The sequence below is a fragment of the Bidens hawaiensis genome, unplaced genomic scaffold (assembly GCF_021521415.1).
Source record: "Bidens hawaiensis isolate Kalapana, Puna unplaced genomic scaffold, B.hawaiensis_p1.1 tig00032906_1, whole genome shotgun sequence".
Classification (NCBI taxonomy): domain Eukaryota; kingdom Viridiplantae; phylum Streptophyta; class Magnoliopsida; order Asterales; family Asteraceae; genus Bidens; species Bidens hawaiensis.
The window spans coordinates 198,727-222,650 of record NW_027505269.1 but is presented as its reverse complement, the minus strand read 5'-3'; the positions used below and the strand labels follow the sequence as shown (position 1 = coordinate 222,650).

At 36.5% G+C, this 23,924-nt stretch overlaps 1 protein-coding gene, 1 non-coding gene and 1 pseudogene across 3 annotated transcripts; 1 reads left to right on the top strand and 2 right to left on the bottom strand.

The window, feature by feature from the left end:
• The first annotated feature begins 2,121 nt into the window (after positions 1-2,121).
• On the top strand, positions 2,122-9,173 carry LOC143611996 (centromere/kinetochore protein zw10 homolog; annotated as a pseudogene). Its single transcript, XR_013149878.1, has 14 exons — positions 2,122-2,671; positions 4,459-4,596; positions 4,733-4,906; positions 5,524-5,685; positions 5,765-5,992; positions 6,726-6,851; positions 7,470-7,562; positions 7,653-7,748; positions 7,851-7,976; positions 8,067-8,144; positions 8,234-8,392; positions 8,466-8,616; positions 8,718-8,800; positions 8,905-9,173. The product of XR_013149878.1 is annotated as a centromere/kinetochore protein zw10 homolog (transcript).
• A 2,001-nt stretch (positions 9,174-11,174) lies between these two features.
• On the bottom strand, positions 11,175-15,768 carry LOC143611998 (ethylene-responsive transcription factor 3-like). The gene is made up of 2 exons (XM_077086086.1): positions 15,023-15,768; positions 11,175-11,556 (listed from the first exon to the last, which is right to left on the bottom strand). Exon 1 carries the CDS (start codon positions 15,686-15,688, stop codon positions 15,029-15,031), a length of 660 nt encoding a protein of 219 aa, XP_076942201.1. The 5' UTR covers positions 15,689-15,768; the 3' UTR covers positions 11,175-11,556; positions 15,023-15,028.
• Positions 15,769-23,224: 7,456 nt separating this feature from the next.
• LOC143612003 (small nucleolar RNA snoR2/U65) lies at positions 23,225-23,374 on the bottom strand. The gene has a single exon (XR_013149881.1). It is a non-coding gene; the product is annotated as a small nucleolar RNA snoR2/U65 (small nucleolar RNA).
• Between the last annotated feature and the right edge of the window lie 550 nt (positions 23,375-23,924).

The following is a 23,924-nucleotide window of genomic DNA, read 5'->3' as shown; positions in this document are numbered from 1 at the left end:
TTTGCCTTAAATCATTGCGTTTCATCATTCCCGAACACAACATACAACTCTTTGTTGTACTGCACTCTTCAAGGGCCCCTTTGTTTCTTGATATTTATAGATTATGATCTTGCCATTGCCTCCTTAGAGGGTTAATTTATTTATGTGAAGCCAATGACATCCACAAACTTATGACAAGTTCACAAGTTTAAATATGTGATGTCTACCTCCAACGACCCATCACTCTCCTTATAAATCAAATGAGATATTGAGGTGACCAAACAACATAAATATTGTATGTTCATTTCTCATTGGACCGCGATGACGTCCAAGCCAATTCACCATTCTAACGCCTTCAACCTTCAGCCAAACCATTACACGTGAAATTCAAAGAAAAATAAGGCCCTATGGGTGCTAAGGCACCAACGGGCTTGTGGGCTCTTTGAATGAGGTTCACCAACTTTTCAACCAATCAATGTCAGTGGCGAATTCCTCAAAACGTCGTTGTCTCAAGCCGCTCACACTTGGTTATAATCTTATGACGAGCATACCAAAATTACTTCATAGTACTATACAAACCATATTTCACACGAAGTCTTTAATTAAACCTAATACTTCTATACATGCAACGTACACTTTTTATTTCTATGTATTTCTCGTTACAAAAATTGTATTGATTAACTAGGCCTATTACAATATATATACACCTAACAAAACCCAACGTAAAAGTGTCGAGTCCGAGCTTGATTAAACAATTCATAAGCCGAACTCGAGCTATGGAAAAAGATATCGAAACAAACCAGGCTTGAGCTCTTGTGTCTCGTACGTCAAAACGACATGTACTCAAGCCTAGCCAAGCACGAACTTGGCTTCGTTCGTTTACACCACTAGAGAAAACAAACAAAATAGATTTGACTAACCAGGCCCATTACACGTACATCTAACAAAATCCCAACGGGTTAATTTACCGGTCCTTAATTGTTCACTTGTACTACAACTTTGTGAGATCACAACTTTTTAGCAACACCACCATCAGTCCGTCACACGATCTCGACATTCTCCATCACAACAAAAAAATCATTGTTATGGGTATGTTCGGTTGGGGTAATGAAATGGAGGGGAAATGAAGTGAATAAATGGATTATTAGTTTATGTTGTTTGGTAGCCACATAAAAAATGCATGAATGAAATAAAAATGATAAAAAAAATACTATTATTTTAAAATTAAAAAATACCACAATAAAAAAATTACAATTGCAATGGTGTAGGTGACGCTGGAGATGACGATAGTGGTGGCAGTGGCAGGTCAGTAGTGACCATGGTGGTGGTGGCGGGCCGGCGGCGCTGGTGGTGGTAGTCAGGTGGTGGTGGAGGAGGCGGTAGCGATAGTGACAGTGATGGTAGTGGTCAGGCTGGCAACAACGATGGTGGTAGTGGTGGTGATGGTGATGGTGACAATGTTTTTGGTGGCTATGGCGACGATCAGGTGGTGGTGGTAGCGCTGATAATCAGGTCGTGGACTGGTAGTGGTGATAGTGGTGGCGAAGGTGATGGTGGTGGTCAGGTGGTAGCGATGGTGGTCGGTGGATGTCAGATGAAGTTGTTGAGACAGTAGAGTGAAAGAGGAATGAAATGAAAAAAAAAACATGGGAATGGTTTTGATGGAACGAGATTTCTTATGTAATTGTTGATTCCAACACCTTTTTTTTCATTCCCTCATAATAATTTCTTCCATGCATATCAAACGCTACCTATGTATTCATTCTACGCTTCACAGTTGAGCTTTAACCCCTATAAGGTTTTTTCTCAAATATACAAAATTAGACAAAACCATATATAAATTAATTAATAAATTAAAACAAGTGGAACCCGAGCTTAAAAAAAATCAAATTAACGACCCAAACTCGAGCTTCAGAAAAAAAAATCTTAAAACGAGCTAAGCCCGAACTCTCATAAGTCAAAACCATCCAAACTTAAGCCTAATCGAGCTCAAACTTAAACGAGGAGCCTATTCCAACCAGTCCGGATACGATTTCTCTAAGAAACTGAAACCTGGTCATACCCGCCTGGTCCGGAACCCATTACAAGTCCACCGGACAAATTCACGAGATCACAGCTTTCTACCACCACCGTAAACCACCAATGGACATATTCAAGTCACTCAACATTCGTGACCTACTATCCACCACCGACCTCGACGAGTCCTCACCACTCTCCGCACCAGACCTCCGCCTGATAACCGACCGTCTAAACCTCCAATCACAACACACAAAGTCCAAACTCCAAAACCACATCCTCTCACACCACACGATCACCTCAACCTCTTCTCTCAATCCTCATCCGCCGTTATTAACTCCCAACACCTATCCGAACAAGTTAATAATCTCATTAACCTGTTATCGCCCGATCGGAAGCCGATAGATGTGGAGATTAAGGACACGGTGGATGAGATTAGGTTGAGTAGGATTGAGTTGAGGGAGAAGGAAGAGGAGTTAGGGTTAGTGGAGATAGTGGTGAAGTTGAGAGATGAGTTGAGTGGAGTTGAGGTGGATTTGGGGATGGGAAGGTTGTTGAGGCCGCCGAGAGGGTTACGGAGTTGAATAAGGCGTTGCGAGTGGAGGATGGGGCGGAGGAGGGTGAGCCGGTTGTGTATGGGGTGTTGAGGAAGAAGTGGACCGATTGCTTCGAGAAGGTAATGATTAGTTTGTGTTTTAGACGTGATAAGACCTGTTTAGCAAAAAAATGCACGATGCGGTTTTATATATTTTATAAATGATTAAAGTTAGGAGGCTAGGGATCAACATTTTTCTTTATTGATACATAGAACATATAACTGTCACGCTCAGGATACCAAAGCCAAGTGTTTAACGAGTCGTTTTCATGTTTGATGCTTGTGTTAATCGCATTGTCTCTAACCTGGTAAACACGATAAGACACGATTTGCTAGCCCTGAATTTGTATTAATTTATGTTAATTGAGTATAAGTTGATCTCTAATTGATATTGTAGGTTTTTTCTGTTTAAGAGATTATATGAGTATATGACCTAGTTGGCTAGTTGTAAGTGAAAGTTTGCATAGAATAATTAAGATAGTGAATTGAGATCAATAGGATTGAATTGAGCATTTTGAATTTTTGATCTCCAATGTGATATTATAGGTTTCTTTATTTCTTTATTTATATGCCATAGTTGTGAGTAAATTTTTGCAACTGGATTTGTGTTTGTAGATACAATTATTAGTTAGGACTGTAAACGAACCAAACCGAAGTGGACAGATTGCTTTGAGAAGTGATGATTTGTGGTAAATTTGTGTTAATTGAGTATGTTGATCTATATTTGATATTATAAATTTTTCTGTTTCACAAGTTATATGATATAGTTTTAAGTGGATGTTTTCATAGAAATATTAAGAGACTGAATTGAGTAACTTGAGATCAGTAGAACTGAATTGAGCATGTTGATCAGTATAATTGTTTCACAAATATATGGCATAGTTGTAAGTGAATGTTTGCAATTGGATTTGTGTTAGTAGATACGACAAGTGTGTAGGGCTGTAAACGAACTGAATCCGAACAAGACATTGTTCATGTTTGTTCGTTAAGCTTTTATCGGACAAGTGAGCTTTTAACGGACAAGCAAACGGTTCGAAATTTCTTGTTCGTGTTTGTTCGTTAAGGAAACTAATAACTTGTTTGTGAACAGTTCACTAACACAAATAAACACTATGTTTTCAAATTGAGTTGGCTAACCGAGAATAGTTAGTGTCAACGGTTTGGTCCGATTACTAAGTGTGTGTTGGTGTTTTTTTTAACATTCATATTCATATGATTTACATATAAATTCATCACATAAAACTCGTATATATATCTGTATTATAGTTATTAATTTTGCTTAAATCTATATGATGGGATTCGATAAGTCATTAAAAAATATTATAAAACCTTTTAATGAACAAACATACAGAACAACGTAAATGACACACTATCGTAAACAACACATTATCGAACGTTCACAAACGCAATTGAACGGACATGGCCTCTGTTCGTGTTTGTTCGTTTAGATAATCAAACGAAACTTCTTGGACATGTTTGCTCATTTATTAAACAAACAAACATAAACAAATTTCCTACTAAGCAGTTCGCAGAACGTTCTGTTCTTTTACAACCCTAAGTGCTAGTCAAGTACTGAGTAAACTGACATTAATAGAACTCAGTTGACCATGTTGTTGTCTAATTAGATGTTATCGATTTATTTATTTCATGAATGTATGGCGTAGTTGTAACCTGTAAGTGAATGTTTGCAACTCGATATCTGTTTGTAGATACAACAAGTTAGTCAAGTATTGAGTAAATTGGCATTAATAGGACTGATTGACTGAATTGATCATATTGTTGTCTATTTTGATATTATAGGCTTCTCTAGTTCACAAGCATATGACATTGTTGTAAGTGAATGTTTGCAACTGGATTTGTGTTTGTAGATACAACAAGTGCTAGTCAAGCTCATTGAGAATGCAGTGAGATTTGATCACCAATCCAACTCTGTTTATGTCAAGAACACAGTGTCTATGAATGATATTCAAGGAATTGAGCTTTGTACTGTTCTGAAAGCAATGCATGTAAGTTCAGTTCTTTCGTTGTTTCTTTTAAGCATCACCTATTCATATTCAATTTTGCTGGTAAAATTGTTGCTTTCCAACAAGCTTACCCAAATTCATGCAAACCATTTTGATTTATTGTTATTTTCTTGTGTAGGTGGTTGGTATTCTAGATTACGGGCTTGCCAAAGTAGCAGATTTGATGACCAGACATGTTATAACTCCTGCAGTGCGATCACTTTCCCACAGTTTTTCTGTAGAAGAAAAAAGATCAGATTCAGGAGATGTAACTGAAGCAGTTTTGAAAATAATACCACTTTCTGGTACTCAGGTATTTATGAAGTGACAATGGATACAGCATTATGTGTTTATGTTATCATCACATGCTAATGGCATATGCGTGTAGGGATGTAAACAAGCCGAGCCCGAGCTCGAGCTCGGGTCGTTTTGAATTGTATTTCTGAAGCTCGAGCTTGGCTCGTAAGTAGTTTGTCAAAATCGAGCTTGGCTCTGGCTCGGCTCGTTTATTATTAATTAATTATTTTATTATATTATTTATGTATTATTTTAATTATTTACACGTATTTTTGTAATTGCAGTTTTTGCATATAATATATATTATTTAATTACTTTTGTCATGTGTTTATATATTGTTATAATTATTATAAAAATATATTTAATTAAAAACATATAAACAAAAAGCTCATTTAGTCTTGTGAGCCTGCTCAAGCTCGATACGTGAAGCTTGGGCTCGAGCTCGTTTAAGCTCGGATCAATTCGAGTTTTTAACGAGTCGATCTCAAGTAGCGTACGAGCGGCTCGGCGCATTTACACAATTACACCTTATATGCTTGAAAACATCTGTTCAAGTTACATCATTGAGGCTTGTTAGTTTGTTAAAAATAATTCGGTTAACTTTCAGAGTGTGTTAATATTCTGTGTTTGCAGGTTGAGAACATGGATGCTGAAAATCTTTATTCTGGAATCAATGTAATCGTTCAGTTTATCTTCAACCATATTTGCTTTCAAAACACTTCTTGGATGCAATTATTTGGAAGATTGACATGGCCCCACATGTCAGAACTGATTATTTCAAACTTCCTTTCCAAGGTTTGTTTCTTTCTATGTATTTCATGAACCTATGTTATGACATACCCTTGAACTCGGTTTTAATGTTTTGTGATTCTAGATTGTTCCTGATGATGCTTCCAAGCTTTCTGACTTCCAAACAATAAGACAACTTACATCTGAGTTTGAAACATCTCTTAAAGAAGTTAAGTTCATATCTTCTGAGAAAGACGAAAGATTGACCAATTTTACTGATAATGTTGAGGTTCACTTTGCAACAAGGAAGAAGGTTGAGATATTAGCAACAGCTAGAGACCTTCTTCTACATTCAGACTTTAAACTTCCTAAGGTAAGGTTACTTTAGACCTTACATAGTTTTTTACAGTCTGCCACAATCATTTGCTTTTTGTATGCTTTTCATTCTATAGACATTCAAATGTTGCATAAAGTACAAAGATTACATTAGTTGAAAAGAAACTTCATTATCGTAATGTTCGAACACGAACAATTAAATGGACGGGGTTTTCTTGTTCATGTTGGTTCGTTAAGAAAATGAATGTCTTCGTTTATGTTTGTTCGTTAACAGCACAAATATAGATGAATGTACATAAATGAATGTGTGGGACTAAAAAGTTTACCAAAATTATACCAAGTTCTGATAGGCCAGAAACAAGTAAAATATCTTAACGAACAAATATAAACAAGCGTAAACTAACGAACATAAATGAACGTTCACGGATATAAATGAACGAACGAGACATGTGTTCTTGTTCGTTTATTTAGGTAAATGAACAAAACTTTTGTTTATGTTCATTCATATATTAAACTAAACGAACATAAGAGAGCTTCCCACCAAACTGTTAATTGAACGTTTGGTTCGTTTATAGGCCTATTGATACACATACAAGAAATTAAACAGTAATCTGTAAAATATCATATATTTCAGAAAAAGTTTTAATATGTGTTTCTTAGAAACAGTTTATAACGAGCAATTTGTCTAAGTTTTGAATAATTTGAAATCGAATCTGAACAAGATTGTATTATATTAATTAACTTCAACTTAAAATATGGTTCTATCACAGGATTATTCAAGGAAAAGTGAAGATATTAAAAAAGGTGGGAATGTAGACTTGCTTTTCTCGTCTGAGAGGTGTGCCATATCTGAAGCCGCTTCACAGCTATTGGAACTAGTGCATCAAACACTCAAGGTTGGTGATATTTAACTAGGGATGACTCCAGCAAAGTATGACTTGCTATCACTTTTTTGTTATTGTATGTAAGAACAAAAGTATATCTTTTTTTTATCGTAAAACATTTTTATGTCCACACCACCAACCTGCTATAAAAAGGTTACATACAGTTATAAAAGTTAGTTACAGTGACAAAAAAGCGAAATAGTTGGTTGCATTTTTGTGTAATAAACCCTATGAAAAAAGTTGAAAGGCTTCATTATAACCTGCTTACTATCTTTTGCATTATATGTGTGCAAAAAAATGTTTTTCCATTGTGTGTAACACCGTAACAGCTTTTCAGTTTTTTACCATTACATGCAAGCAATCTTCTTCAGTAGGTAAAATGGAGATGTGGTGGGTTGCGACTAGTGTTTTACCTGCTATAGAAAGTTACTTGTATACAATGGTGAATTTACTTTCGAAGACTATGCAACATACAATGGAATCAATAATATTTATCATTAAAGGGACAAAAAAGTGAAACTATAAACCTTATAGACAATACTCTAAAAGATGCTGATTCATGTATGTTAATATTATATAAATAGTTGCACTTCCGTTGAACAATTATTTATACCATATATCTGTTTTCAGGATGTTTGTTTGTCATCCCCAACAGTTGCTTTAGAATTTTACCATGCTGCTAGGGATGCTTTACTCCTATATGAAGCTGTTATTCCTGTCAAGGTTAGCGTAGTACATATTTAAATTGATACACGTCCACATGCATGCATAAACACGCATTAGTCTTACAATCTCTCATTTTGTGATATAAAGCTAGAAAGACAGTTGGATGGTATCAACCAGGTTGCGGTTATAATTCATAACGATTGCCTCTTCCTATCGCAAGAGATTCTTGGCCTTAAATTTGAGGTATGATTTATCAATTTACACAGTTAAACTATGCTTTTGGATGATTCTAGAATGTTCCCCTGTCGGTTTCTTATGGTTACCATTTTTTTTGTTAATTTTCAGTATCAGTCAGATTTCCCACCTTCCGTGAAAGGAGCCGTGTTTATTGATTTAGGCATAAGATACAAACTAATGGCAGAAGAGATATTACAAAGACAAATAAACCTTGTTAAGGATAATTTGATGGAGGTAATTATATTAATTTATTTAGTTATAATAAGTTAAAAACCTAATTTTTAACTTAATGTAAATACTTATTACTGCTAAAACTGTCACCAGGCGATTGACGGTGCAGATGGATTTCAAAACACTCATCAGCCAAAACGGTACGAATCCGCGAAATTTAGTATCGATCAGGTAATAATTAATAATTAATAAATAATAATCAGTTCGTCATTGTTCACATGTGAAATCCCGAATTTGCCCTCTTATGTTTAATATTACAGGTGGCTTTTATCCTTGAGAAAGTGCGTATAATTTGGGAGCCGTTATTGTTACCGTTAACATACAAACGAAGTATGTGCACTGTTTTGGAGGCTGTATGCTCTAGAATGACTAAAGACATACTTCTGTTAGATGATATTGCAGCTGAAGAAACATTACAGGTTCATTTCTCAAAATTAATCTTTATTTATTTATTAACAAGGCTGGAATAAATTGCTTATTTATTTTTATCAGATTCAAAGATTAATTCAGATGTTACTGGAAAACCTTTCGTCTTTATTGGAGTCATTGGTTAGTATTAAACAAACAACAAAAACGCAAGAATCATCGCCAGCCTCTATTGATGATCTAATCCCGTCACTCCCACAGTTGCGGATATTGGCAGGTACGCACCATTTGCCATTTGACTCGTTTACGTTTACCTTATAATTTAATTCATTATTTACTTTTATTGTTTTTTTATAATTGTTTCATAAATTTTAACAGATATGTTGGACATGCCTCTAAAGACTATAACTGCATATTGGGAAAGTGGTGAGCTGGCGAACTGCGGTTTTACGTCACATGAGGTATTAATATTATTATTATCTTTTCTAAATTTGCGAATAATTAAGTGACTTTTCTTTATATATTATGAGAGAGAGTGTTAATATGCTATGCATGAATCTGGCAGGTGAAAGACTTTATCAGAGCGATATTTGCGGATTCGCCCCTACGGAAAGAATGCTTGTGGAGGACTGAAAATATCAAGTTTTAGGAGTGTGTCATAATAATAAGCTTTTGAAGTGATTCAGTATGACTAACAAAACTAGGTTTTTCGATCAGTTTGGCCCGGCCCGACTCGCATTACAAAAGAGGTTTAGGTTTTTCTTTACTGTGAATACTTAACTTAGATAACCCTACTGATGTAGTGGAATCAAATAACAAGTTTCTCTGATTATAAAGTTTTTTGGTGGTTTTGATTCAGGGCTAATGGGCCGGGTTGGGCTTTTGGGCCTAGCGATATTGGGCTTAACAACGTATAACATTTTTTTTTGTATAATGTGGATTAGAATTCAGAGGTGCACACTCCGGTAAATCTATAACCGGTTGGTACCCGAAAACGAAAATAACCGATAGCGTATTACAGGTTTTTCATTGTGGTCCCATAACCGGTTAATAACCGGTTTTAGGTTTTTTAATTATTTTATTTTAAAAGCGGTTTTTTTCTCGGTTAACCGGTTTGGTTAGAAACGGGTTTTACCAGTTAGGGTTTTTGAGCTAAAAGACCGGGTAGTACCCGGCCCAATTAACCAGTTTGTGCATGTCTAATGTGGACTTTGGGTTTTGTTTTTATTATTTTTTTTCTGTAATATAACCAAAAGCTTTTTTTGTTTTTTTTGGTATATTCGAATATTTTTTATTGATTTTATAAAAGGTTGTAATTTAAATAATGTCTCGTTTGATAAATTATTTAAGCATTGGCAGTGAACCGTCATCTGTTAATGATTGATGATAAGACGAATAAATTTCAGTTAAAATGCATATGTAATCTTAATATTTTAAAGGTTTAAAATAAACAAGTTGAGACAGGGTGTTTTCATGAGATGAGAATTTGGTTTAGTGATAAGATGTCTACCCTCTACATGGAAATTTAGATTTGATTTTTACTTGGGTCGGTTCAAAAGATATCTGGGTGAATGGACGAATCAGGGGTTTAATCCCCGGTTCAAACCCGACAGGGGTTGAAGGTTTACGAATTACATACGGTTCCCAAGTACGGTCTCACGGCGGTCGAGGAGTCGACCTTACACATGGCCCGAAAGGGTATGTTTACACGTGAGATATTCTGTTGTTTAAAAAAAACTAAGTTGAGACAGGATGTTTCCATGATATGGTATTTGAAAAGTAGGGGAACTATGATATGTAGGGCCCACCTTGAAACTGAAAAGTGAAAACGGTTGATCGAGATATCTTTAGACGGTTGTTTGAAAAATAGGGGAGCTATGATCTGGCATTTTATCCTACGGGCTGTCATTTGGTTAGTCCTTAAAACAGTAATTTGAAAAGTAGAGGCTATGATTTGATGGTGTAGCTTGCATACGACTGTGAATCTAGTCCTCAAACTGACATTTTAAGCAGGGTGTGGATTAGATTTTAGATGGCATGAGTATGGTTTCGTATAATAAACATTATTTTTTTACGAGGTATAAAATAGTTAAATGATTTTTTTAATCTTTTAAAATACGTTTATGCCTAATTCACAAACCATGTATCCTTTTCTATCACTACATTCATTAATTTGTTTTCAAAAGGAATAATGTTTTAAAAAGTGTTGAAAAAAGTAAAGTGATAGAAAGTTTTCCAATGCTTAATTTTGTATACAAGTTCATCAAAAGACCTAATATTTTAAATCCTTTTGAGGGTATGTGTTGAAACAAGGGACAAAACACCATTAAAAAGAACCTAAAGCATACTATGAATTTTTTTATTACTCCTTTTATTGATTTCAATGTGAATCTTTCCAACAAATCTTTTGTGAAAGAGCTTTATTTTATTTTTAACAAACCATCAATTATATTATCCCGATGACATGGAGGTGATGGCTAACGTTCAGGATCTTATGGTCTTCGGTTCAAAACATGTTCAAAATATGACTCAGCAGGTTTCTTCCATAACAGTGTTTGGGTATTGGGGGTAATTCAAAATTAGTATGACCACTTGACACCCCCGCTCAGGAATGCTCATTTAGGCATCGGAGGTAACTCAATTCAAAAAGACCTAGTCGTCAATAAATCATTCGAGTCATAACAAAGATATGCGACTTATAAGATTTACTATCTACTCAAATCGTCTACATCCACCATGAGACTCAAACCCTCGATCCTCAAAGATCAATATACCATTGGGTCAAATATTACTTTATAGGTTACCTTTTAATCTTGATAACATGAACACACTAATATGAAACTCAAGTATGATTATAAGTTGAATTTTGTATATGTATCTGGTACAAACTTATTGTTACAAATTTGGTACCATCATACCATACCATCATTTTTAACACATGCTTTCATAACACATTCTTTCAGACCAGCTACAATCAAAACTGCTTTTATTCCAACATCAAATAAAAGCAGCTTCTATCTATTATTTCAAACTCGAAACACGTCTCATATTTACTGCATCTTTTTTTTCCACACTGCAAGCAGGATTCGATCCGACATTTCTAGTCAAATTGTTTCAAATTTCAAAAACTTCGGTTGCCACCTTACCAGTTGAACTTCCGTTTGACCCCTTTTTAACTTACGACTTGCATACCGTCTGCCACCAACCCAACGCGTACCTGCAAATTCAAAAGATTGTGAATACGGAGTCGTGGCAATTTCAGACTCTTGTATCATAACGGGTCAAGCATGTAAACATATGAAAAAGGGCCAGTTCGTGTTGTATATTTCCAATAACATTAAATGGTGATGAACCCATAGTTATCAAAAGAGGTAAGCGCACTCATGGCGTATGCATTGCCTAGGGCCTAGGCGCAAGGCACAAAAAAGCGAGGACCTGAGGAAAAAAAAAAACGCAATAATAAAAACAATAAAATATATATGTAATAGATATATAAAACTATTACTACTCCCCAAATATAATTAAAATTCAATACGATTAACAATTAAAAACATTTAACAAATACAAAAAAAAAATTAAAACTCTATAAAATAATGATATAATATATACATTAACTAGAATATTTAAAACATATTTAATACAGAATCAAGAATTATAGATGACTTTGGAGTAAATTACGTGAGTTGACCTTATTTCAGGTGATTCTTATCAATCAGTTATTGATTTATAAAAAGAAATAAAAAAAGTCAGCAAAATCAGAAAAAAATCAAAAACTAATCAAAAAAATCGGAAATTTCTCCTATATATGCGCCTTCAGCATTAAAAGCGGGAAACCACCGCTTCACCTAAAAATTGCGCCTAGGCGTGCGCTTTGGTCGCTTTTAATTACTATGGATGAACCCACCCTGATATCATAAACTGATATGTGGGCTTTATTTACTTCTATATTGAAAAGTGAAAACGGTTATTAAGGTGATCATAAATGTGCGGTAAGTGTCCATCCCATTAAAGTTTGTATAAAAAATAAATAAACCATTTTACATGCATATTCCTCCCGCCAAGTTGATATATATATATATATATATATATATATATATATATATATATATATATATATATCTTTACGTTACTTAATCCTAGCAATATATAATACAAGTATTAGACCAACTTAGTATTACTCATTGTTTTCGACTAGTTTTGTATTTGCTAAATTTTTTATATACATAATTTATTATGCTATATAATCCTTTGTTGCGTAAACAATATTCCTCGTAACTAAACAATATTCCATTGCAGCTTTTAGTTTTTCACAGCCAAACCAAAGAAGATGTAAGTTGGTCCCATTGGATGTTAAAACTGTGGACAATGAAGCACCGGATAATATTTAGTCTGTTGGGCACAAGGAACGCCACTTGTAGCCTGACTCCAACTGTAAAGTTGTTAACTCTAGGATATCAGAAGACGCATTCACGACTGAGACCGTTATAATGTTGGCTCTAACCGTTAAAACGGACTTGGTTGTGAATGCAACTTCCAACAGAGTCAACAACTTTACAGTTGGAGCCGGGCTTCGAGTGGCATTCGTTGTGCCCGACAGACTAATGGAGCTGGTGCTTCGTTGCCATAATTCACACATCCACGTGAACGTCTTACTTCTTCTTTGGTTATGAAAGTGTAAAAGTAAAAGCTACAAAAGAATATTGTTTAGTTACAAGGAATATTGTTTAGGGCAACAAAGGTTTATATAACATAATAAATTACAAATTGCATACATAAATAATTGAGTAAATATAAAAATAAGTCCATAACAATGAAGCAATACTAAGTTGGTCTAATACTTGTATCATATATATATATATATATATATATATATAGGACTGAGTAACGTAAAGATATATATCATAATACGCATGTAAAACGGTTTTTTTTTAATAAGTATACAAACTTTAATGGGATGAATAAGTACCACACGTTTATGATCACCTTATTAACCTTAATAATCATTTTAATATAAAAAAATGAATCGCACGTATCAATTCAAGAGATTAGGGTGGGTTCATCAGATTGTATTTGTTTGATAACGGGTCCAAAATGTAAAGATATGAAACAGGCCAATTCAGATCGTAATATTTTAATAGCTAGTCAAACATGTAAATATATGAAACGGGCTAATTAAGATCGTATAGGTTTCATAACAGGTAAAACATGTAAGAATATGAAACATGCCAATTCGAATAATATTTGTTTCATAACAGGTCAAACACGTAAAGACAAGAAATGGGCAATTCAGATGGTATTTGTTTCATAACGGGTCACACATGTATAGATATGAAAACGGATACATTTCCGATTGTATTTGTTTGGTAACGGTCAAACATGTGATGATATGAAAATGACTAAATGCAGATTTTCCTGTATAATAGTTTATAAGGGGGCAAACAAGTAAATATATAAAAAGGGTTGGCTCGATAGGAGAGCAAACGAGCCGATCCACTCAAGCTCGGATCAATAAAAAACATGAATCGAGCCGAGCTTTTTTTAGCTCGAGCCTAGCCCAGGCCTCAAATAAAGAGCGTTTAGTTATCAAACCCAAGCTCGAGCCTTGTACGGGAAGCTCGTTTAGGCTCGCCAAGCCTTATCGAGCCTTGCGTATTTTAAAATTTTTACCCCTTTTGGACTTCTATAGTTCTTTGTATCAATTTCACACTACACAGTCTAGCTCGCTCGAGCTGAGCTTTGGCTCGTTTAAAGTTTTTCTCAAAATATATACAAAAAATTAAAAACATATAAATTTTTTTTATTATATAATAAACGAGCCAAGCCCAAGCTTGAAAAAACAACTCATGAACCGAGCTCAAGCTCTTGTAAGTCAAAACAAGCCAAGCTCGATCGAGCATAGTCGAGCTCAGGCTCTGCTCGTTTACACCCCTAGTTCCATACTTCAATAACAGGTCAAAACTGGTGGTTGAACACGGGCTAAACGGATCAAAAACTCACATAATACATCTCTTCTTGGCCAATTTAACATCACCATCACCATCACCATCACCATCACCATCACCATCATCGTACTCAGTATATCCCACCAATAGCAAAGCTATGGTAGGGTCTGAGGAGGGTAAAATGTAGACAGCCTTACCTCTACCCCATAGGGATAGAGAGGCTGCTTCCGGTGAGACCCCCGGCTCGATAGTAGTTTTGCATCAAGCCTTGGACATAAGGCACATAACACTCAATCATCGGGAAACCGGCTGATCGGTGCATGTACCCTTGTCTTTCGGCTGTCAACGCCACCACATGATGCCTGATTAACCTTCCGCCACTTTTAACGTTATTTTCACGAGATTAGTAAAATAACGTCAAAATTAGTGCAATTTCACTTTTGCCCACCCGAGGGTTCACACAAATATACATTATATGCACGCACAGGGCGTAGTAATAATAATAATAATAATAATAATAATAATATAATCTAAAAAAGATTGGCCAGTGGACAACATGAACCATCAGTTAACCAAAATTAATATCTACAATAATATTATTCAAAAATATATAATTATAATTTAAAAAAAAAACTTTTTTTTTCATTTTATGATCAATATTATTCTAAAAAATTACATAAAGCCCACAAATTTCACTAATTTAACAAATTTAATCAAATAATTATTAAAAAAAAAACTTACCAGAAATTATAAGCAAAGGGTTGTTACTGGATCATCATCAAACTCCGGTGAAGGAATAACATTAAGATCAAACATCACCGGCTTATTAATATTATTATTATTAATATTATTACTAATAGATTCAACCTCGCCGGAACACTCATCCACCACCGTGGACGACGAGTCACAGTTACTCCGGCAATCTCCCACCTCTGGCACCGGCGGACTTGACCGCCGTGACCAACTCGCCGACTCCACCGTACTACTCAAACTACTGCTCATCGCCTTATTATTATTATTATTATTAACACCAGTGGCACGATCGTTAATTTCGCGTTCCGGCAGGGGCAAATTTGGAAATTTTGTTTTTGCTTTAAAACCACCATTATTATTATTATTATTATTATTATTAACAGCAGTGGCACGATTGGTAATTTCGTGTTCCGGCAGGGGCAAATTTGGAAAATTGGTTTTTGCTTTATCACCAGTTAAGGCGCGTGCGGCGGTGTCGTAGGCGCGTGCGGCGTCTTCAGCGGTGTTGAACGTACCTAACCAAACCCTGGCTTTTTTGTACGGGTCACGGATCTCGGCGGCGTACCGGCCCCACGGGCGCTTACGGACGCCGCGGTAGCGTGGCGCGTGGGGCTCCGGCGCCGCCGTGACGGAGGGTTTGGTGGATCGGCGCATGGGGATATGGGGTTCCGGCGAGGTGACGTGGCCTGGAGATGGGTTGTTCTCTCTCTCTGGAATAATATTATGGAGAGGAAGAGAATAATAACAATAATAACGGTGGTAATTTGGTGTGCACGTTATTATTATTATTATTATTATTATTATTATTATTATTGTGGAGGTGTTCGTAGAGGTGGGCAAAAGAACTGTTTAACTGAACTGAAACGAAAATTTAAATGAAATTGAAATTGTTTGAAACTGATCGAAATCGTAGGTTCAAAACCGGTTTATAATTTTCTCTGTCGAAACTGGTTCTGCACCAGTTAACCAAACCGAAATCAGGCAAAAGTAGCCAAAAATCGGTCAAACCCTGAACTGAAACCGATTAAAACCTGGTCAAAAAGTTGGTTTTAACTCAAAAGGAAACCCATCATTTGTGTAACGTTACATGTTAGTTAGGTTATTGTTATTATATTTATTATATTATTGTGGAGGTGGGTAACGTTTTTGTGTAATGAAGTGGGTATTAAAGTGAAGATATTTTTTGGGTTAGTATATTGTGTTTAATTCTATTGTATGTGATTTAATGATTTATGTTTTTAACATTATAGAAGATAGAGTATTCATTGTGATTTAGATCGTGTATTAGATTATTGATGTGGTATTCAGATAGTTTTAAGGGTGATATATATAGATTAATTAAGGGAGTTACTGATGATACCAAGATATGCATGAATAAATGAGGAACTAAGAACACTTTCAATGGTGTTGATATTGCCACCGTTTGGATCGTAAATGAAAATCGCGAATCGATGTCCACCATTGGAGGTAGTCATAGGAGAGAGAGAGAGAGAGAGAGAGAGAGAATTGTTTGCATTGGCAAACAACTATAAACTCTTTTGTGTGGGAACAAAATGAGAGAGAATGAGGTGAGATTTACGTGAAGCTATTTAGATTTGCAATGGCTTCAAACCATTGATGCTCTAAGACAATTGTTTGTTGTATTGGACGTTGAGTTCACATGTTGAAGTTGACTTTATAATGCAAAAGCGGATACTTGTTAGTCTCGTCCTAGTGGACCTGTGATACGATCTAATTATATTATTATTATGATTATTATTATTATTATTATTATTATTATTATTTAAGTATATCTTTTATTTAGTTTCTTATTGTAGTCAAATTATGTTTCCATATTGTTTAGCTTTTCCTATTTTATATGTTTTATGTTCCTATAAATTGTAATTGCTTGATAAGTAAAGTAATAAGAAAATTTGTCTCAAGTTTGATTTCTCTTCTTCTCTTTTGTTCTTGAAACCTAACCCACTCTATGGATATATCGGGAGATTGACCATCTCGAATCGGTCTCTATCAACCTGGGGCTTTCATTGTGACTGGACTTTGCGATGAGAATAAGTATATGTTTTAGAGATAGGGAAATAAATACGAGTAAGAATAAGTAATTGAGAATTTGTGACTATAATAATTCATCATATACTTATATGTTTTTAAATACCTTTCAAGAGGTCATTTTGGTGTACTTAATGCTCTTCATCATATACTTTTCATTTGATAAATTAGACTATAATTCATTCTTTTGTACATTGGTTTTAGCCTTTACTTAAAGAACAAAACTATTATTGATTGTTGGGTTACCATTGGCACGTTTCTCCTAATGGTGCATTCATTTTGAAGACTTTGTGGTCCAAGTTAGCTAAAAATGCTCGGTCTGATTTCATCTGCTTAATTTTAAAACTAAACGCTCGGTCTGATGTGATCTGTTGATTGTCATACTTACTTTGTGTCCATCTTGATTCTAGACCTCAATTTGTCATATATGTTCCGCTATAATGAGTGGGTGTTACCTCTAGGTCTAATCCTAGCCTCTCGTGATCTAGCATTATGCTACATTCGGACTTCTTATGTAGGTGAGCATGGCTATAACTTGTAGAGAGAAGCATGTGGCTTCTAACATACTCACGGTCACATTTCCTATGTGTTTGTGATGTGAACGTTGTGTGTAATAAATTCCTTCCTTTCAATCTCATTTCTGCCTCTTTTCTTTAGATTTTAAGCTTCTTGACGGTGCCTAAGTTTCATACGTTCATGCAGTGTTTCATTGAAAGGGTGTGGCTATCATTCACATCATTTCGGTAAATAACTATATTATGAGATTCTGGAAGACTTAGAAGAAACACTTGAAGCTTATATAACCGTTAGATACGTGTCATGGGAACAAATGTAACAAAATCGTTCATGATTTTTGTTATTCGTACTTCCATACTTAAACATCCATTTTTTCGGCGTTTAAACTTCCAAATACCGAGAGACCAAAACTCATCAATCGCTCGATTCGTACAATAAGTAAATCTTCTAAAAATAAACACAAATTGGTGCTTTTTCGGGTATAGATTTTATAAATTTTAAAAAGGTCACGACGAGAAAAGTTTGAAAGAACATTTATCGGGGCATTTTTACAAGTAATGTTACTAACCCGCTTATTAACAAAGTTGAAATCTATATATTATGCTCCACAAATCTAACCTAATGACATACAATTTATGAACTTTAAGCAAACCAAAATTACAATTCTTAGAACCAATTAACCAAAGTAACCGAACAAATGATATAATGCAAGTTTGCAACAACCATTCAAGTGGCCCGGCAGTTGTTCTCACTTGTTCATCATTCATTGGGCCAATGTTCCAGCACATCTGATTAGATTTACGCTCTTTGGCACAATACATAAAACACTTATTCCTCGTAGGCCCATTGTGTCGCTTTTGGGCCCATACATACCTTCTTGGCTTCTTTCTTTCTTCTCGATGGGGCTGTAAATGAACTGGACGTTCGTTCGGGAAGAAGTACGTTTATGTTTGTCCGTTTAATAAATGAACCGGACATGGTCAAAAACAATTTGTTCAGTAAGCTTAACGGACGAACCGAACAAGGGCCAAGTTCGTTCGATAGTGTTCGTGAATGTCCGGTAACGTTCTTCAATTACGTCCTGTAATGTCCGCTTGGTATTGTGAGCGTTTATATATGTCCAGTATTGTAATTTAATTGTGGAATTTCTAGTGTTAATAATCACACTTTTGTATTACTACATATGTTTGATGTTTCTTATAGTGATTTACTTTACGTTAAATTGTTATATTAAATGTTAAGTATATTTGGATGTTTGTGTAATTTCCAAATTTGTATGTGAAATTGTTTGGATTTGGGTTTGGAATTAATATGTAACAGTTTATTTTTGTACATTAGTGTCTATTAATGTTCACATGTTCGTTTGTCCATAAATGTCTTGTTTCTTATTGTATATTTACAATATTTTTTTTTAGTTCAAAATATTGATCCTTTTATATATAACACAAACCGAACTACGTCTGGATAATGGGTAAGCGAGCAACAAGTTGCGCCGCTATCCCCTTTTGAATCGCAAAGCCTATTCTACTAAATATAAATCCTTGGTTCCTCGGGCTCTGCGAGTCACTGTGGACCACCTTCTGCACCCGCTCCAAGAAGCGAACCGCCTCGGGAGCTAGGGATCCAAAAGTGTCGAAGGCAAATGGAATGAACACGTGCTGATTCTCCAAACACAATGTCTCATGCTTAGCAACCTTCCTAGACTCCGCTCTCAAAACCGCCTGTCCCGGTACGAAGCCACTGTCTCTCAGCCCCACAAACGGGGACACCCCAGTGAGGTCAACACACGCATGCTTACCCCCTGCCCAGCCAAACACAAGAACATCCGCAGGACGCAGGGTAGATCTTCCCTCACGCGGATCAGTCAAAAAGTTAACAGGTGCCTCTTTCTTGGTTGACATCCCGGCACGTCTAAGCACATCCCATAACACATCTCTAACCCAGTCATGACGATACTTGAATCCCGGCAATTCCTTACAGTGGAGGGCATGCTCACCGAATCTATCCAAACAATCTTTTTTACAAATGAGGCATAATTCATCTAGAGGGAAAAGGGGAATCATAAGCCGGTATTTAAGGATGGCTCTGTATTCAACCGCCGACATTCGTTGCCCAAGACTTTCAATGGGCACAACAGTCAAAAAATCCTGGGCATGAGCCCCCTTGAGACAAGCTAAAACTGCCTTTTGTCTCGGGGTCATATCGAATCGCTCCTCCAAATCATGTACGTGTTTACCATAAAGAGCACTCGCCAAGGTTTGTTGAGGTTTCTTGGGGGCGGTCTCCTTATCAGTAAAATCGCCTATATCAAGGTTCGGGATAGTTGTTCCAATATTACCAAGTGCAAAAGAGTAGTCAGGATCTACCCCCGTAACACCAGCGTTTCTCAGGACGTGGTCTTGCAATTTCCACGACTGAGACCTGAAGCCACAAATGCATATGTGGAGACATCCTCAGCCGAGAAAATTCCTAAGCCTCCGAAATGCATAGGGAAGGAAGCCAACCTCCACTGGAGGTCCCCAAAATGCAATGCGGTCCTCCACACACAACAATATCTTCAATTGCCCCCCGCAGGCCCGCATCAAAGATGGACACAGCCTCTTTGACATGTTCAGGTTGACAAGTCCGGAGCCCAAACACTAACTTAGCAACCCCCATGCACGAGCGTAACAAAAGGAGCTCACTTTGGGGGTCCCTCAGGTCCGACAGGCGTTTCATAAGTTCAACCGCCCTCAAAGCTCTTTTAGTTGCCAAAGACCGAATAAACCCTGTATCCCGACTAACCGCTCCCCCCAAGAGTTTAACTCCCATCGCAGGCCTGCTAATCTCTCCAGGGAATAAACCCGACACTTTCTTCGAATCATCACATGACGGCCAAAAAACCTCTGTTTTTCGAATACTAAGACTAAGCCCTAGAGACGCCCCCTCTGAGCGAATAATGTCCAACGCTCTAGCGACCTCCTAAGCCTTACCAATAATAGTGTCATCGTCTAAATACCAAGCATGGAAGGGCAAGGAACAGGTCCCCTGCACCCTAAGGATGAGCGGATGAAGGACCAACGCAAAAAGAAGAGGGCCAAGGGGGTCCCCTTGCTGCACCCCAGTAAAAGCCCCGATATGAGTATCCCCGACATATAAACGGGCGGGGTGGGCATATAAAAACTGGACCCATGGGAAGATGGATGGACATATGCAGCTAACTTCCCTGAGAAGGGTCGTCCGATCCACCTCGTTGAAGGCGTTAGAAAAATCAACAGTGAGCATAGCCAGGGACCCGTCAGAATGAAACGCGCTCAAAAATCTGTTAGCACTATGCAATACCGCTTCTGCCCCATTATGGATCCCAACCCCGAATTGGAAATCCCCTAGATAAGCAGCAACCTTTTTCCCTATTTTACTCATAGCGACTTTCAACACCAATCTTCTCCAAATGGCCCCCACTGCGATGGGTCTAATTCCATTGTCAGGCTTCAACAGGGGGGTCAACGGTGCCGAAGCAATGAACTCCGCTAGAACTTTTGGACAAAACCCCCCAAGCCACAAGTTGACAACATCGGTGATGGCCTTTAAGAGCCCGGAGGCGGTCAGAGACCCCTGGCCACAGAAAGCGTCTAAAATATGTTGGGCCCGCAAACCATCCCTCCCACAAGATGTACCTTTCGGGAAGGTTTTAATACATTCCAACACACAATCACCGTCCACCTGCAAGGCTGGTTCCGATGGCACGACAGAGGGCATGGTCGGGGGGTCCACCACAGGATGTTTATCAATCAATGCTCTCAAAGTATCCCCCCTGGCAGGCGCGACCCCGGATGAACACAGGACTTTGATCGCCGCTGTGTAATGGCCGTCCGCTACCTTCCGGAGGCACTGCTTGATATTGCCCCCTCAATTTCTTAATGGACAAACACAGACATATTTTCGTTTGGAAGATTGTTTGTAAAGCATTAAGTGTGGCTAGGATGCTAGGTTGTTTCACTCGTCCAAGGCTTGATTCTTGGCTTCCCTGGTTTGGTTTCGAGAAGCGGCTGCCGAGGTGTATTTGAGGCGAGGGCTAGGATGCTGGATTCCTGATTGATGGATCCCCAACTGATTTGTCCGGGGGGGGCTCTTGTACGTTGACCGCCTTGCCCGGAATGGCTAGTTCTCCCGAGGGGGGGGGGCTCGTCATACAGTAGTCGTGGGAAGCCTGGTTGAAAGCTGGAAGATTAGTGGGCGCCTGTCGGTTGAGGCATCCTCCTAGGCCCTATTGTCTGTTAAAAGCTTAACAAACAGATACAGACAGACTCTCGTCGGTCCAATTTAGTCAGTGTACACCCTAGTCTCAAGCTTAGATTCAAGTCTCATATGTCGATAGATTTGGTCATTTTAATGAAAGCTTTGAGTAAATGGTTGCTTTTGTTGCATCCAGATCCACGAGTTTACACAATTCTTGCCAATTTAATCATTCAAAGTTAAATCTAGAACAAAGCCCACATAAGTTTTTTTTAAATGGCTTAAAATCCAACAAAGAACTTGACTAGCAAAATATTAGACAAGAATAAGCAAACAAAAGTACAATTACACCCGAATAAACACCACATATTTACAATTTTAATCACTACTAATTTACCCTCCATGTTTTACCAAACAAACACCAAATCTTGGCTTGATGTTTTTCTTTTAATAATTTGCAATAAAAAGTAGCCATTGTAATATATTTGGTAAGGCTCTTCTTCTCTAGCTTCCTACTGAAGTCTCTTTTATTTATTAATGAAAGTTGCTTGATGTTTAAAAAAAAATATATAACTTGTTTGTGGCTGCAAAGCAAAAAATTTAGATTGCACAAGGTGATCCAAAGCAATTACCACATACTAAAGTAGTAAAGTGACATTAAAATGATATATTTGTAAGAGCATTCTCATCCCATTCCTTATATTTATGTGAGGAAGGTTTGCTTAGGAGAGAGAAAACTGTGAAGATAAAGGTATAAAAAATATTATTTAATTGAACAGAAGAGAGAAATGTAGTGTTTTTAGTGTAATTTTAGAGATAGAGATAGAGAACGGGTTGAGAATGCTCTAATATGTAACAAATGAATAGTCGGTCGCAAATTAACATGTTAAAATCTCAGAGAACATACAGCTTAACAAAATATATTAGATTACACTATTGTAATTAAAGATAATGTTGATTAACATACAACTCAAAACAAACAACGGCTACAATCAATCCCAAAACTCAAAATAACAACTCGCACAAACAACAAAACACATCCATACCATATTCAATCGTCCCAAAAATGTTACGCGAAGCGGCAAAAGCTTTAGCCAACATCTAATCCCGATTCAAACCATCTATTTAAACAGTGAAACACGATTGTGAAAGACAACCCATCCAATCAAAATGGTAACTAATCTCCACGACCGTGATTTCACTGTTTAAAGAAAAGATACGAATCTCAAGATATCCAGCCAATTCACTTCAAAAGTTCAAACAATCAAGCACTCTAACTCACGAACACCTATTAAAACATTTAGTTGTCTCAGATAGTCAATATATCATCAATATATACTCAGTCGGTAATTCCAACATTCTAAAAATTAATTCCTCATCGGCACAAAAGCATACGATCAAATTTAAAAAATATGTAATCGCATAAAACCGGCTCTGCGAATGAATTAAAAATCAGTCACAGGTTCCTATAATATGCGAAACGCACAAAAGCTTATTATCGGTTCAATCATAGCATTGTCGGTCAATGCACTTTCGCTACCGTCAACGTGGCATCGAACCTAATTCAAAACACGACTATAAAACAGTAAAACTAATTCAAAAACAAACTACAAACATATAACAAAACATATCATAAACATAAAATAATGGTTTAAAATAATGTTAACTATCTGTTTAAATCATGTTACCCATAAAGCCAAAAAATATTTACAATCTGTTCAAAAAAAGTTTAACCCAATACAAACAGCTAAAAAAACATATTTAAAAACAAGGTTTATAATCTGTTTGAACCATGTAACCCATCTGTTTAAATCATGTTTAACATCAATGGCTAAAAGGTTTATAATAATAAGTTGTTTACAACATAAACTAGTTACACAATGCCGATAAACCTTTTAAAAAAAGATGTTAAACCCAATTCAAACAAATAACAACTTAGCTCCAACAAAATATAAACCTTCTAGTTTTTAAAAATAGAACATAATTAACAAAAACGAATACAAATACGAATTATTTTAATCTGAATGTCAAAGGTAATTTGAGCTAAAGAAGATAATTAACATAAACGAATACAAATACGAATAACTTTAATCTGAATGTAAAAGGTGAA

Bases quoted from the DNA above. Each gene is read 5' to 3' on its own strand.
- LOC143611998 (XM_077086086.1), bottom strand. From the start codon at position 15,688: ATGCGCCGATCCACCAAACCCTCCGTCACGGCGGCGCCGGAGCCCCAC.